We start from the raw sequence: 17,307 nt of genomic DNA on the forward strand, positions 1-17,307 counted from the left end.
CTAAGTCATGGACTTATGTTCAGAGAGCCCCCTGCAAAATCCCCAACGTGGCCCAGCTTGGATGGAGAGTAAGTGGGCAAGCCTGACCTTGGCTGAAAACAATGTGTCAACCTCTTATAAGCAGATCCTAAGGGAAGAAGAGCCAGCATCATTTAACTGTTGTGTTGTTACTGGTGATGATGATATTGATAATGCTAACAATGAAAGAGATAATTGTTTTCCTTCTTTTAGTCACATAGAAAAAATCACCACATGGCAAGACCCTAGGAAGGCGATGAATCAGCCCCTGAATCATATGAACCTCCACCCAGCTGCCACTTCCACACCAGCGCCCCAGAGGTCCATGGCCGTGTCTCAGCCGAATCTCGGTAAGCTTTGACCGGAGCTGGATAAACAAGTATTCAACCAAGGGCCTCTGGAGCTCAGAAGCAGCTCTGGTTGCCTAAGTGCCTACTCACGCACCCAGATAGTATCTTCTCCTCCCTCTTGGCTGCATTACCCTTTCACTGTCCTTGCCTTCTTTTCTTTGCCTCTTGGCTAAACAGTTCATGACACTGCTACCAGGGTTTACACTACAGCTCCAGCATCCGCTCCAGTTGCATTTATTGAAGTTCTTTGAAAACTCACTTAGGCCTCCTGTCTTCATCCAGACCAAGGCAAGAAGAGCACTTAGACCCTTTCTGTGAATTTGGTCCCTGAAGACTGCCAAAGTGTACAATTCGGCCTCAAATATCTTTGCTCTGCCCCGCCCCCCAACAATGTGTGGTTAACACCAGACTAGGTGTTTTCTTGCCTTATCTCATTCAGTCCTCACAACAACCCTACAAGAAGTGACAGTATTCCCATTTTATAGATGCAGAAACTTTCCCAAGTCCCAGCTGTGGGCTAGTAGAGCCGGAGTTGGAACTGAGGTTGGGGAATGCATTCAACCCTTACATAATCTGCGGGTGGCTTCTCCCCACACCTGCCCTAGGATAGGACGGCTCACATTTCACTTCATTTTGAATAAGTGTGATTTTAAACTTGAGATTAGTTTCTGCTAATTGCCTTTACTTCAAAAGAAATACAATTCTGCCCACTGGAGAGAGTCAGATGTGAATGAATGCACTCCTGCAGCAGAACCAATCAGCTTTTGTTGTTAGTCATTCTCTCCCACCTCCAAAGGCTAAAAATAAGAGGGCCAATTTTGAAGTTTTTAAAAAAATAGTGCCATTTTCAGGTAATGTTTCCATTTAAGATCAGATACCCAGATACTGCTTTATACACAGAACAGAATTTTAGAGAATGAAAAGAATCTCCTGTTGGATTTTCAGGAATGAACAGGATAAAAATGGAAGCAGTTTCCTGGACACCCTTCCTTTATAACTGTGGCTTAGCCATGGTGAGTATGGACTCAAGGAGACCTGAGTCAGTATATTCAAGTAAATATATTGTCCCTTCTTCCAAGAAGTCTGGATCTACCATTTTAAAGCTTGCAGATGTAAAATATATACAAAAAGCAAACGACTCAGAACAACCTCTGTTGTGTTTCGTATCTAAAGGGTAGATCAAGGAAAATGGTGTCACTGCTTCTACGAGCAGTGGTAAACCAAAGCTTTCCGTGAGTCACTTGTCCCCAGTATATAAGAGCTCAAGTAGAAAGCAGATGTGAGTGTAGCAAAGAAACCACAAATTAGGTAGCATTAGATGAGTTTCAGGGTTTCTTTAGCCATTTAATTTTTATTAAAAGTTCTAAAAGCTGTTTATTAAATTATTAATGTTAACTTTATAATCGATTATAATTGGAAAAGATCTTTCATGGACCTGGTTTAAAAAATTCAAACACTTTTTTCAAAGGGGTGTTCAAAAAGTAAGTCTTCCTCTGATACCCATGCCTCAGTCCCTTGTATGTTGCCTGGAGTCAATCAGTGTTTCCAGTTATGTGTATGTTTCTTCACATAAATGCTAGCACATTATACCCACTGTTCTGCACCTTGCCTTTTTTTTTTGTGCTCATAATATCTTTATTTATTTATTTATTAACATCTTTATTGGAGTATAATTGCTTTACAATAGTGTGTTAGTTTCTGCTGTATAACAAAGTGAATCAGCTATATGTATACATATATCCCCATATCCCCTCCCTCTTGCGTCTCCCTCCCATCCTGCACCTTGCTTTTTTCTACTTCTATATCCGTATACACAAAGCTGCCTCATTTTTTTTTTAAATTGCCCAGTAGTCCAACATGTTGATATGCTATAATTATTTAACTAGCCTCCATCTGATGGGTATTTGGGTTTAGTGTGTTGTTAGTGCACCCAGTATTGGAGTGAAGATCCTTGTTTGTGCTCTTTCATGTACTTTCCTTAATTTTACAAAATTGCACAACGAGTAGGAAGTGGACTAAATTAGAAGGACCTTGAATGCTAAAAACTTAATACTGAAGGCACATGTGAGTCTGCCCTCCCCCCATCCCCCCACGCACTAAAAGCCCAATTGCTGGTAAAGTTTATCTAAAGAAATTGTAATCTGAGTGTCTGAAACAAGTTTACCTGTGGCTGAATAAAATACCTTTTTCCAGATTTCTAATAAATCGGGGCAGTAAATTTCTCAAGACACATTCTGGGGTTTTTCCAATAATATTTGAATATTTGCCCATTACAAAATGCGTTACTAGCCTCTCAGGAATCACAGATGTGTCCCAAGTTTGGAAATATAACGGGGAATGCAAAGTAAGCTTCAAAGACTGGGGGTAATTTAGAGAGTCACAATATGGTCCTAATAATAAATGATTTACTCAGAGTATTTTGTTTTAAGCTATAGCTCTGCCTGTAGTTTCTACTCTTTATTATCAACCTTTAAAAATAGAAAGAGCAGATCTTTCTACTGTTTTTTTTTTTTTTTGAGGTTTAGTATGTGGTATTTTATTTTCATTATTTTAGAAATAATAAGTGTACATCTGTGTTTACATATATTATACCTACGTCATACATTAGCATATATACGTAAACATATATATAAAGTCAATATTTGGAATATGATTCAAAACTTCTATGTCGGTTTTACATCAACTGCATTTTTTTTCTTTTTACCTTTTAACCAGAGAAGCTCCTCCTCCTCCTCCTCCTACTTCTTCTTAAATCTAGAATTTTGTTCTTTTCAATGGCATATATCTGACAAATAAGTGAACTTAAGTGATGTGTCCCCTTCACTGATAGGTATTTATGTACAAGTGAAAATGATGTCAAAATGCAATGAACATTACTGTCAGGTGATAGAATTAGTAATAAGCTAATTTTATGTATTTCTGGAACTATGATATAATCAGTGACATAGCAAAACACATTCAGCAATAAATCTCCTTATATTGTGATTCCGTGTTTTTCTGTGTGTTAGTGATGGACTTGGGAGTCAGACTGTCAGACTTTGAATCTCAGCTCTGCCTATTGGTGACTCTGTTAAGTCACTTAATTGTGCCTCAGTTTCTCCATATGTAAAATGAGGATTATATTTATAGTGTGAGGAGGTTGTATGAGATTATAAGTAAAGTGCATAGGTCCATGCCTGGCACGTAATGAAATGTTATATCATCATTGTTCTTTGTGGAAAGAAAAGTTTTATGTTTTATTTAACTATAGAATGTTAGATTTGAAGACAATTTCATTGTTCATCTTAAAAGCTCTCAAAAAAAATATTTATTTTAGGCTGGTTAGTGTGCAAAGCGCTTTAAATTAGGAGCTCTGTATTTTTTACTTTCAGTGAGGATAGCGCCCCCTGGTGGAATTGTTTCAGTCCTCCCCGCCCCGTCCCCCCAAAGAAACTTCTTGTCAGTGGATATCTTATTTTTTCAGTAGATCTATTCCTGAAATGTGGGTTGCAAGGCAACCCATATTTTAATTGGGAGAGAAGAGATCCATCACTCAAAGGCATCCTGGAGTGAGTGACTTTGTGAAAGTCATTTTGTGAGTGACTTTGTGAGCATACTTTTGTCAGGCTGCCTCAGAATCCAGTGAAAAGGCATCTCTCTCTTGGCAGGATGGCAGATTGGTTGTGTATCTAAACTCACTCTCTTTTCAAATGCTGAAGTAAAACGAAACAGACTCTCAAGGGGTTATTTCAAATAGCCCTCTCCAGCTTGGTCTAATTTTTAACTGAAATGTTTGTTTTTGTATTTACCAAATCAGGTTGTCTGTCAGGTTTTATCCAGTTTGATTCTGTTTGAGCAGAGTGGTCCCCTTTGCATCTGAGTCCCCAGAGATACCCAGTGAATGGAAGAAGAAAGGAAGGTTTTGGAGAACTTTAGATAGTGAAGAGGAGAGATTACCACTGGGTGGAGGCCATATCACTTGGGGGCTGACAACTTGTTTGAAATCCTCACTTTTCTGTAACACAGTGAAGGGGGAAAACTACTGTATGTGTGAAAGTTGATTTTTTTCATGACACAAACCAGGTAGGATCTCATATCTTTTAAGTGGGTTGTTGGTATGATTAATTACTTTTTTTTTTTTCTAAATATTTATTTATGTATTTGGTTGTGCCAGGTCTTAGTTGTGCCAGGCAGGCTCCTTAGTTGTGGCATGTGAACTCTTAGTTGCGGCACACATGTGGGATCTAGCTCCCCGACCAGGGATCGAACCCGGGCCCCCTGCATTGGGAGCGCAGAGTCTTATCCACTGCGCCACCAGGGAATTCCCCTGATTAATTACTTTTAATAACTACTAAATTTTATTGAAGGAGGGGAAAAAATGAAACAAACAGAAAAAAAAAAAAAAGGACTCTACACAGGCCATATTATAATATATAAAACAATGGGCTTGGGGCAAATGGAACCTGCTAAGGAAATCAGTTAGGTTGTTAGGGTGGTAATGGGGGTGGTGTGGAGGGCAGGGACCTCTTTGTATAGTGGTTAATGGGAAGACTTGGAGTCAGAACTGAGTTTCTCTTGCGTTAGACATTTACTAGTACCTGGGTCTCATTTTCCTTATCTGTAATATGGTGATAATGATAGTCTCTTCCCCATAAAAGTTTTGGGTATTTAGGTATTCCATGCCTTGGTACCTGGCATAGAGAAAGCTCCCCAAGAAATATATTGTTATAACTATTATTATGGGCTGGTAGCCTGGCTTCTCCTCACTTTTCTGGCCTGTGTGAGGCCAGAGGAAAAGCCTGTGGTGTGTGCGATAGAAAGCCATCCTCTTCCTTCTCCCTCAGGAAAACCCAGCCTCAGTTGCTGCAGCTTTGATCTTTTGGACACTTTTGCTTACACGTTGCGAAAATAATCTTGAACCCCAGGCAGCGACTGTGAGAAGCTGAAGAGGCCCACGCTCGAGCCCGGGCTCGTTCATGAGCAGAGAGAGTTTGTGAAGAACCAGTTCACTTCGAGCTCCACATGGAGAACCTTCTCCCTCTGCAAGTGCGATGGCGTCAAGGTCTTCCTGTTTCTCAGCACACATGGACTGAAGTCGTACAGTGACTTAAAATCTCCCCATATTTTAAAATGTCTTTGCAGAGAGAAAGTGACAGGCAGTTTTGCCTTTCTGGTGATAATCCTAGTGATCGTCAACCATGGTGTGCTGGCCTCCTGTCACACATTAATGGACCTCCTTGTTGGAATGAGGCCCTGACCTGGGGTGCCAGTATCCTCCCAGACAGGACAGGAAAAATAAAGACTGTATAACAACTTCACCAGACTGCCAGCCCCAGCCAGTTCAGAAACCGCTGGTAAAGGGCAGCCAGGGTGTATTTTTAATGCTATAGGAATTTTTTAAATATCACACACTCACACACACACGCTCCCCCTTTGAAGATGTGCCATCCACCAGGCCAGAGTCTGTCCTCCAGGTCTATCTTGATCTGTATTTCAAATTATAAACACATGTGTGGTTTTCTTGCTTGCTTGCTTGCTTGCTTTTTTTTTTGCAGGGTATGCTTTTCAAGACAAGATGGAAAATCTAGTCTCTGCTCAGTTTGCAAAGTTGGCTCCTTTGTCCCTCTAGGAAGTGTACAAAAGCACTTGAAGACATTTTATCAAAAGCAAATAAAATAGCTAAGGGACACCGCAGCCTAGTGTTGCTGAAAGCATGTAAAGAGGTATCCTGAAAGTTTGCTGAAAGTTAGATCTGTACGTAGGCTATCTTATTTTTGTCTTTTTCCAGTAGTTTTCTTCTAATCAAATTTATGTAGTGAGTTTATGGCAGACACATCTGGCTACTGTGATTTTTCCAGCTCTGATGTTCTCACTACTTTTTGAACTTTGCGGTTTCCGCAGCATGAATTAGCCTAACGCACACAAGCACATACACACACAAACCCAAAGACAAACTGAAAAACCTCCACGCTTATGAGGGAGGGTGGCGGTGATGGGGCGCTGGTGAGAGTGCTGTGGTGGGAAGTGGGTCTTTACGGAAGGGAAGGAAGACTGGTGAGCACAGGGAGAGGGGAAGGGGTTCTGGTTACAATGTTTTTTTGTTTCTTCTTGATGAAAAAAAGAGAGCAGTTTTCTAAATGCTGTAGAAAATCAATATTATTTTCTTAGAGAGATTTGGAGGAATCCATCAATTGTCAGAATTTAGTCTGTCGGCATTATTTGAAGACCACTCTTTGGTGTTTCCTAAAGGAGATTCATTACAGTTCCTTCCTTTTAAGGCTTTTAAAGATTATGTGAAATGGGGGCCAAACACAAATAATTAAGTCAACTGATTCAATTCTTGTGCAATAAAGTGGGACGTAATAGTCGATAAAGAAATGAACCTTGTGTTTTCTTGAATCCCTCATCTATATCAGTATTCGTTCATCTGCATATGCATTAAGATTACGTGATGAAGACTTATAGATTTTATTACACAAAATTTAGAAATTTAGGTAGCAAATCTCCTCTTTGACAAGAAGTCTTAAGAGCCATGAAAAATGTTTGATGCCAAAATTTTCCTAAGAAAATATCCCCCAAGATAAAATTTCCAAGTAGTTGCTAGATGAACACTTTGGAAAACTGTACACAAAGATGCTCCCCCCCATTAAATGCCTGCAATATGAAAATAAATATATTTGTAACTATTAATAGTTATAGGACTATATGGCACGTGGAAAACTTTATTATATCAGTCTGATTTGATAAAGCAGGCAAAATTGTTTATACTATGATTATAATTTTGTTTTTTAAAAAAGACTTTGTTTAGATTTTCTTTTCCCACAAGGCGACGCTCTCCACCTGTGTATTTCTAGCCCATGGTCAAGTGCATTATGCGTCACAGGTGCACCACTTAGTAGCATGAATGTGTTGAGTAAATCAATTATGTATTTTTAGATGTTCACAGTGATTATAGTAAGGCTTTTGAATTGGGGGTGCTCCCCTTAATTTTCTCTGTAATATGGTGGTATTTTTATAATAGCCAAAAGAAAAAAAAAAAAAAGGAGAACCATTTGGTTGGTGCCTTGAGCTTTTTATGGTGGGAGAAGAGGATGGGGTGTAGGGAAGAAGTCTCCAGGCCCCATGTGCAATAGAGACAGAACCATGAATCGTCAGGCTTCTGTGTCTACCTGTGGCAAACAAGTCATCCCCTGGTCTCTAAGATCCGTGTTTCTTCAAGTGGAGGCCCAGGTCTAGCACGGGTCGGATTCCTTGGGCCATTTGTTACACATACATCTTCAGAGTCCAGTAGGAGCCTGATTGCTCCCCAAAGAACAGTCATGGGCAGCTGCTGGGAGAAATACTGCCTGGACCCCACCCCTGCGAAGTCCTGTCTCAGACCATGTAGGGTGGAGTCTAGGAATGGGCGCTGTTTTCAAGTGCTCAGATACCTCTGGTCACCAGCCAAGTGCAGGAACAGCCACGGAACTCTGTGCCTTAGCACAGAGATTGGAAACTGCCGTCAGAACAACTGGCAAAAACGCATTCAGAGATCCAGTCTTTAACTTGAGTTACCTGAAAAGAACGCCGAGTGTGCTCACCAACTTCTTTTTTTTTTTTTTTTTTTTTTTAAGATTTATTTATTTAATTGATTGATTGGTTGCTATGTTGGGTCTTCGTTTCTGTGCTAGGGCTTTCTCTAGTTGCGGCAAGCGGGGGCCACTCTTCATCGCGGTGCACGGGCCTCTCAGTATCGCGGCCTCTCTTGTTGCGGAGCACAGGCTCCAGACGCGCGGGCTTCAGTAGTTGTGGCTCACGGGCCCAGTTGCTCCGCGGCACGCGGGATCCTCCCAGACCAGGGCTCGAACCCGTGTCCCCTGCATTCGCAGGCAGACCCTCAACCACTGCGCCACCAGGGAAGCCCTCTTTTTTTTTAATTGAGGTGTAGTTGATGTATAATATTGTCTAAGTTTCAGGTGTACAACATAGTTATTCACAATTTTTAAAGATTATACTCCATTTATAGTTATTTTAAAATATTGGCTCTATTCCCTCTGTTGTACAATACGTCTTTGTTGCTTATATATTGTATACATAGTCGTTTGTACCTTTTAATCCCCTACCCCTATCTTGCCCCCACCTGCTTCCCTCTCCCCACTGTTTGTTCTCTGTATCTGTGAGTCCTGTTTCTGTTTTGTTATATACATTGATTTGTTTTATTTTGTAGATTCCACGTATAAGTGATAACATATAATATTTACCTTTCTCTGTCTGACTTATTTCACCAACTTTTAACTGTGATTTTTGCCTGAAATAGACATTTATGGTGACATTGGCATTTGTCACTTTGGCACTTGGTGTCACTGCACACATGAGCTTTGGGTATGTGAATGCTGAAGCCACTTTCCAGTGAGTTCTGACCCCAGTCATACCAAGTAAACTTCAAAAACTAGGGGAGACGTTGCAGTTTGGCATCTAGAGTTTTGAAGTGTATTGTCTAAATTCATAGGGTCAGTGTATAAGCCTTTGCTAGCTGAGAGCTGACCAAAGAGTCAGGCCTCTGCAAGCTTAAAGCCCTGAAAAGTTCTGGAGGGGCACCCCATACCCCAGAGAAGCACAGAGTCTCTTAGGAAAGAGGTAAAGGCCAGGTCAAGCTTTTCCTTAGTCCCTTCTTTGTGGGCACGACCTTCATTTACTTATTTATTTTTAATGGAGTCTAATCTCTTCACTAAGCTGTGGGCCTCTGTTTCGAGAGTTTTAAAAATAATTGGGACAGTTTTAGTACTATCTGCTGGCTGACTTCCAGTAGTTTGTCCCCAGGAACTTCCTTGCTGTGGAGAATGTTGCCCAGTTACAGTTTTAGGCAGAGGGATTCTGGGATGGTTTGTCATTCGGCCACTTGTTCCAAATTGATAAGTGTTGAGTGACATTTGGACACTTTTCTTTGATCTCCTCTTTGGGGCTCCTGGTGATGTTGTCCCCACCTGATCATCACCTCCCCCACCCTGTATCAACTGCAAGATTGATTTCTTCTTCCTTTCTGGAAGTCTAAATTTATTCCCGGGGTGTTTTGCAGTTGCTGGTGGTCAGGAACAGCTGTTCTGCCACGCTTGACTCTGGATAATTCTCTGTGATGAAGTCAGCAAAATAATACCATAAGAGAAGCCAGGAAAACAAAAGCCTTCATGGTCTTTTCTCATTAAGTGCACTGAAGAGAGGAAGATCAGCCATCTCCCTGGTTTAAAAAAAAAAAAAATGCAGGAAAAATTAAGATTCTAAAACATATTTGAGGCAGCAAGATTCAAGAATGTTATTTTCCTCCCATGTTATATAATTACTACTTGGTCCTTGTAGACAATACTGATCAGCAAAAAATGAGAAAATAAAAAACACTGTAATCTGACCATTCAGAATCACACTAACATTGTCTCATATTTGTCTTTTTTCAATACAAATGTAAACAAAGGAGGTTGGAGAATCCTCTATGTTCTTTTTTGTAGCCTGCTTTTTTCACTTAATGTATCATGAGCATCTTTCTGTTTCAATAGATATTTTTTGATTAGCTGTTTTTATTGGAAAAGTAACACAAACATGGTGAAATATTCAAACAGTTCTAAAGAGCATTCAAGAGAAGTAAAAGTCTCCTTCACACCAGGACCCCCTGCCCTTCTCTTCTCCCCAGAGAAACCACTACTACCAGCTTCCTCAGTACAGTCTTCCCTCTTCCCCCGGTAACCACGGGGGATTGGTTCCAGGACCTCCACTATACCAAAAACCGAGGATGCTCAAGTCCCTTGCATCAAATGGTGCAGTGCAGTCCGCCGTCCGTATCCGTGGTTCCTCATCTGCAGATTCAATTTCTATCCACAGTTGGTTGCATCCATGGATGTGGAACCCACAGATACAGAGGGCCATCTGTATTCCAGAAATACTCTACATACGTATGTGTGGTTGGATGTATGTGCCTTTTTAAAACTTAACATATCTTAGAGAGCTTCCTACATTAGCACTTATAGATGTATTTATTCTTTTTTAGCAGTAAATAATATTCCATTCTACTGATGAACCGTAATTATTCAACCGGTCCTCTAGGCTGGATATTTAGGTTCTTTGCTGATTGTTTGCTATTTTTAAACAATGCCACAATGTGTGTCCCTGTATGTAAATCCTTGTGCTATATGCTGTTTATGTATAGGATAATTTTGCAGAGGTGGAATTCCTGGGTCAAAGGTTATGTGCATTTAAAGTTGTAAAGTTGTTCCACTTCCCTCCAAAAAGTTACACCAATTTACACTCCTGCCAACAGTGTATTAAAGTGTTTCTTTCTCCCTACTCAGGCCAATAATGTTCATTATCAAACATTTTAGTCTTTATAATTCTGATAGGTACAAACTAGATTCTCATTGTTTAGTTTATACATGTATTTAAGTTATGAATGGACTTAGACATATTTCTTTCTATACACCATTACATCATGTTAATGACTGTACAATATGCCATTGTGTGACTCTACCATAATTTATTTAACCAGTTCTTTTATTGAGGGACATATAGATTGGTTCTATTTTTTATTATTATAAATGATATTCTTATATGTAAATTTTTGTGCCTTCCTTAATTTCCTCATTTTTTCCAGTTTCTTTGGAATGTTAATTTGTTAGGAAAGCATGAGAATTCCTTTTAAAAAAACACAGTTTTGACCTGGTTTACTTTCATCGAACTAAGTAAGTAATTGTCTGCAGGTCCACTGTGTGTGTTGGGGAGGATTTGTTTGGGCTGCTACTTTCTTTTACAAAAAAATGATTTAAGGTTGCCACAAAAAGTGTATTTTTAGCCAGGCACCTAGCTTTCCCACTAGCTCTGGTTTTCAGCTTGCATATCCATATGTTTTTGACTAAGCCATAAATGGAAGTTTCATTTGAAGTTTGCTTCCCAGTACATGTCATGCATTTCATTCCATATTATTTTCGTCCTTTTCCTTTCCAGTATTATATTTCTCAGGCACCAGTGAAGAGTGAGTTTTCAGTTTTGCCAAGAGTTAAATATTTGCAGAGATGGAAAAAACAATAAAGTAAAAAAAAAAAAGAAAAATTAATGTGGCTGATTTAGTCCTGGCTCACAAGACTTTCATATAGCTGCTTCAAAGCTCACATTTTAAATATCCAGAAAAATATTCTATTTTCACTCTTATCAATTGCCATAATGCCTGAATTAATTAGAATGGAACTATCATTTCTCCCCAAATGGAATTGGATCATCCCATCCTAGCAAAATGAATGCTCAGGGCAGCTGCAAATGGAAGTTCCTTCTCCAGCCTCCACTCTGTCCTTCTTAGCTTGTCCAGTTTTCCTTTTATCGAGAAGGCCAACATGGAACAGTTTCTTCACCTCTGATCCTGGGAAGTGAGGGCCTTTCATCCCAGGGCCTCAAGCTTTATAGTCAACTAACTCTTGGAGCCCAGGTTCTACCCAAGAAAACCTGTAATTCTTTAGTTCAGTGTCTTGTTGTTAGGTACAGTTTTCCAGAGCTGTTTCTTCTGAAAGACCAGTCCCATAGGGCACCTCTTTGTCCTGTCTTTCCAGGCTCTCTATTTTTTTAAAAATGAGATTTTTTTTTTCTCTTTTAAAAAAAATTGAGATGTAATTGACATAAACATTATATTAGTTTCAAGTGTACAGCACAGTGATTTGATATGTGTATATGTTGTGCAGTAGTCATGACAATAAATCCTTTTTTTCTTTTTTGGCCACGTCACACGACATGTGAGATCTTAGTTCCCCCACCAGGGATTGAACCCGCACCCCTTGCATTGGAAGCATGGAGTCTTAACCACTGGACCGCCAGGGAGGTCCCGCGACAGTAAATCTAATTAACATCCATCACCACACATAGTTTTTTCTTTTTCTTGTGATGTGTCGACTGAAAAAAAAATCGCACAACCTAAAAGCTGAGAATTATGTTTTATTCGGGGAACTTACTGAGGACTATAGCCCAGGAGACAGCCCCTCAGATAGCTCTGAGGCGCTCTTCTGAAGAGGTAAGGGAGGAGCCATGATATATGGGAGTTTCTGCTGCAAAAAAAAAAAAAAAAAAAAAGTCACACATCAAAAGATTACTACTAATCACAAAAAACAGACATCTCAAGTTAATGATTTTAGTGCTTTTCTGTGTATGGGAAGATGCAAGAGTCTGGACTCATTGAAATTTTTCCTTTGATTTACATGTCGATTATCTAGGGCCAGCATCCTTTTTTTCTCCATCCTGAGTGCTCCTCAGGTCGGCTGCTGGCTTGATGGCAGGCACCACTCTTTGTTTACTGAAACGGCAGCCAAAAGTTTTTTTGTCCACAAATAACAGTTGGGGTCGGGGATGGAGGTGGCGAGGCTGGGAGGAATGGTGAGTGTGAGGTATCAGGATCGTGTAGCACCTGTTACAATTAGGGTTCTCTCCCTCCAAACCCCAGTCAGTTCTCAAAACCACTGAGCAGTAGTAGTTTCCCCGAAGAGAAATAACATCACAGCACAATGGCCCGTATACTGCACAGTTTGTCTGGACTCTGCCAGGCTGAGAATTTTCAATCTCCAGGGAGTTTAGGGTGTGTTTAGGGGAAGTTTTTTCTTTGCTGTAATATGTCACCTTTTATTTTGAAATAATCTAAAACTTACACAAGAGTTTCAAATATAGTACAAGGAACTCCCACATACCCTTTGCCCAGATTTGCCTTTGTTAATTGTTTATGATTTGCCTCATTTGCTTATCTCTCTTTTTCCGTATGAAGATGTATTTTATATATATATATATATTTTTTTTTTTTTTTTTTCTGAACTCTTCAGGACTAAGTTGGAGATGTTATGCCCTTTTCCCCGTAAATACTTCAGATCATATTTTCTAAAAGGATGTGTTCTTACTTAAGCACAGTACAGGAAGACCTCATATTAACTGGGCTTCACTTTTGTGCTTCACAGATACTGCATTTTTTTAAAATTGAAGGTTTGTGGCAACCTTGCATCACACAAATCTATCAGCACCATTTTCCCAGCAGCATTTGTTCACTCAGTGTCTCTGTGTCACATTTTGGTAATTCTTGCAATATTTCAAACATTTTCATTATTATTATATTTGTTATCGTGATCTGTGATCAGTGTACTTTGATTACTAATGCAAAAAGATTGACTCACTAAAGGCTCAGATGAGGGTTAGCATTTTTTAACAATAAAGTACCTTTTAATTAAGGTATGTACTTTTTTTAGACATAATGCCATTGCATTATATATATTGTCTATGTGTGTGTGTATATATGTATATATATATAATAAACTTAATAGACTACAGTATAGTGTAAGCATAACTTTTATATGCACTGTGAAACCAAAAAATTTGTATGCCTTGCTTTTTTGCAGCGGTCTGGAACTCAACCCTCAATATCTCTGAGGTATGCCTGTATGGTATGAAAATCACGAAATTTAACATTGGTACAATACTGTTGTCTAATCCACAGTCGATATTTGAAATTTCATTTGCCACAATAATGTCCTTTTTTCCCCCCCAAATATTTATTTATTTATTTATTTGGTTGCATCAGGTCTTAGTTGCGACAGGTGGGCTCCTTAGTTGCGGCTCACCGGCTCCTTAGTTGTGGCATGCATGTGGGATCTAGTTCCCAGACCAGGGATCGAACCCAGGCCCCCTGCATTGGGAGCGCGGAGTCTTAACCACTGCACCACCAGGAAAGTCCCCTCAGTAATGTCCTTTATGGCCTTTTTGGTTTCTGGTCCAGGATCTATTGAAGGTCATGCATTGCATTTAATTGTCCTGTCTCCTTAATCTCTTTTTACCTAGAATGATTCCTCAGCCCTCGTGTTTCTGGACCTTGACATTTTTGAAGAGTATGGGCCAGTTATTTTGAAGATTGATTTTAATTTGGCTTTGTCTGGTGTTTCCTCCCGGTTTAGATTTAGGTTATACGTTTTGGGCAGGAGTACCACAGAAGTGATGCTGTATTCTTCTCCCTGCATCCTGTCAGGAGGCATGTGATGTCAGTTTGTCCCAGAATGGGTGATATGGGAGGAGTTTCTTGGGTCAGCTGGCTCCTCTCATGAGTGTGTCCCATAAAGACAGTGCAATAAGAGGAAAAACTTTCTGGTCCACCAGGACTCTGTAAGATGTGGCCTCAGGTCATGTAAACTCTTTTCCTTCCTCTGGATGATGAGCAAATGCCATATCTAGCATGCTTACTTAGGCTTCACAGAACACTATTTAATTCATAAATAATGCTATATTGGTGTAGAAACAGACTCCCAGACTTAGAGAACGAACTTATGGTTACCAGGGGGGCAGGGTAGGGGGAGGGATAGATTAGGAGTTTGGGATTGACACACTGCTGTATTTAAAATGGATAATCAATCAGGACCTACTGTATAGCACAGGGAACTCTGCTCAATATTATGTAGCAACCTAAATGGGAAAAGAATTTGAAAAAGAATAGATACATGTATATGTATAACTGACTCACTTTGCTGTACACCCGAAACTAATACAACATTGTTAATCAACTATACTCCAATATAAAATTTAAAAAATGCTATATTGGTGTAGCTGTATATACAGAGATAGGGTTTTGAAATGAAACTGTGATGCTTCCATCCATTGATTCTACTCTTGCCTCTTCCAACACACTTAATTCAGAAGTGTACATATAGGGACTTCCCTGGTGGACCAGCGGTTAAGACTCTGCGCTTCCAATGCAGGGGGTGCGGGTTTGATCCCTGGTTGGGGAACTAAGATCCCACATGCCGCGTGGTGTGGCCAAAAAAAAAAAAAAGTATACATATAAATAATTGACTTAAGTTGGGATAGAAAACAGTGGCTGAGAAAATAATAAAACCAGGGAGAAAAATGCATGCTGCAGGCCTTGTGTGGTTGCTAGAGGTGCCTGCAGTTTTGATTCTGAGACTTGGGGGGCTCGTGCTCGGAGGATGAGATACGTTCAGTTACAGGAGTCAAAGCATCCATCAGGGAAAGGCTCGCCTGGTGTGGAGGAGAAGCAAAGTTTTTCCAGGTATAGAGGCCGAAGGGGTAGTTCTGCTAATTCCCCATAAATGATCTAGACACTGCGATCTAGCAGTCCTCAAAAAGTCTCCCAACTGTGAACACCCGGAGTTCTAGAGAGAGGTTTTCTCTACCCTTCTTTGACCCTAGGTGGTGGCTTCATCTCAGAGAACCAGCCAGGAACGGCTGTAGACCACAAGGCTACCCCGCGTACCTATTTGGACTCAGACATACAATTTAGAAAATCCAGAGTTGTAGCTTTTTGTTGTTGGTGTGTGTTTTGTTTTGTTTCCGTTTTTAAGAACAGGGCCCCCTTGGCACACCCTGACAAATGAAATTTAGAGGCGTAGGTTTTTGTTTTGTTTGGCTTGGGACCGGAATCTCCTTTTGAAAGTGTTTAAGAGCAGAGCTGCTTTGGTTTCTACCTCTCCTTACCTCCACCGCAGAGCTTATTCTTTTCTTGCCCAATGATGACTCTGAACTACCTCACAGGGCTGAGAGACAACAGCCCAGAGACACAGATCCCTAACTTCTCCATCTGTTGATTTCTTCAGAATTTTTTATTTCAGCATGGTGTATGAAGTACTCTGGCAGTTTCTCATGTAGTTCGAGCAGTGGCCCGAAGGAGATTTCTATCACTTTGGAACAGAGGCTAACCGCAGTGCCTACCACAGCCACGATGCCCCATAGGCCCCGGTCCCTGCGTCTCCCCCTGTGCCCCTCAGCCACGTGGGTTAACCCTGTTTTGCTCAAGTACTCCAAGCCTACAGGTCAGGCCCCTTCCCACCTCAGGACCTTTGCACTTGTTCTCCCTCAGCCTAGTATGCCCCCCACCCTGATTTCTGCACTTCATCCAGATGTTTTTATTTTTATTTTTATTTTTTTTGTGGAAATTTCTTTTTTTTTTTTTTTTAATAAATTTATTTATTTATTTTTGGCTGTGTTGGGTCTTCGTTTCTGTGCGAGGGCTTTCTCCAGCTGTGGCGAGCAGGGGCCACTCTTCATTGCGGTGCGCGGGCCTCTCACTGTCGCGGCCTCTCTTGTTGCGGAGCACAGGCTCCAGACGTGCAGGCTCAGTAGTTGTGGCTCACGGGCTTAGTTGCTCCGTGGCATGTGGGATCTTCCCAGACCAGGGCTCGAACCCGTGTCCCCTGCATTGGCAGGCAGATTCTCAACCACTGCGCCACCAGGGAAGCCCATCCAGATGTTTTTAGATCACACATTACCTCTTCAGGCACAGAAGGAACGCCTCTCTCAAATAGTTCTGCATTTGTTTGTTCAAAGCCCTTATCATTAGAAGTATACTATATATTTGCTATTGTGTCTCCCCACTAGACTATAATCTCCTGAAGGGCCAGGGCCTTTCTGTCTTGTTCATCAGTATCTCTAGCACCTAGAAACAGGGCCTTGCACCTGCATGGGGCTCAGCAGATATTTGGTGAGTGAATATTTAAATGAAACTTGGAACACTGGAAAGAAAAAAATCATCCATAGGCTTACCATCCGAACACCACCACTATTAGTATTTTGATACATTTTCATTTCAAAGGTAATTAGCCTTTTGGGGGTCACTAGAAATCCTATAAGATCTAGGGGTACATGCATATAAGCACAAAGTCCCAAAATTTGACAAATAATTTTAGCAGATTTCTTAATCCTGCTACCCCTGGTTAAATTCTTGTTTTGTTTTGGTTTTTTTCCTGAGTACTCATGGCTGGTTGCAAAACACCCGCCATCACCTTACTGTATTATTTCTGCTAATTTGATTGCTGAAGAATGGCTCTTTAATTTGCATTTCTATGATTCCTTGTGAAGCTGATCATTTTTCCATGTTTGATTAGTAAATACATGTTCTCTTTCATAAGTCGTTCAAATCCTTTGACTTATCTCTTGGAGTGTCTGTTGTATGAGCTCTTTTAATAATAAAGATGTT

The 17,307-nt window shown here is 40.5% G+C and overlaps 1 protein-coding gene across 4 annotated transcripts in view; it reads left to right on the forward strand.

Annotated features, from left to right (window-relative positions):
* The window catches only part of WWTR1 (WW domain containing transcription regulator 1), a 205,938-nt gene that overhangs the window by 153,008 nt on the left and 35,623 nt on the right, over positions 1–17,307 (forward strand). For all 4 annotated transcript variants that reach the window (XM_059920120.1, XM_059920121.1, XM_059920122.1 and 1 more), the window contains one exon: positions 232–368. In XM_059920120.1, the coding sequence (XP_059776103.1) occupies positions 232–368 (137 nt within the window). The remainder of the gene's footprint in view (positions 1–231; positions 369–17,307) is intronic.

Source organism: Balaenoptera ricei, chromosome 4 (genome assembly GCF_028023285.1).
Source record: "Balaenoptera ricei isolate mBalRic1 chromosome 4, mBalRic1.hap2, whole genome shotgun sequence".
NCBI classification, from domain to species: domain Eukaryota; kingdom Metazoa; phylum Chordata; class Mammalia; order Artiodactyla; family Balaenopteridae; genus Balaenoptera; species Balaenoptera ricei.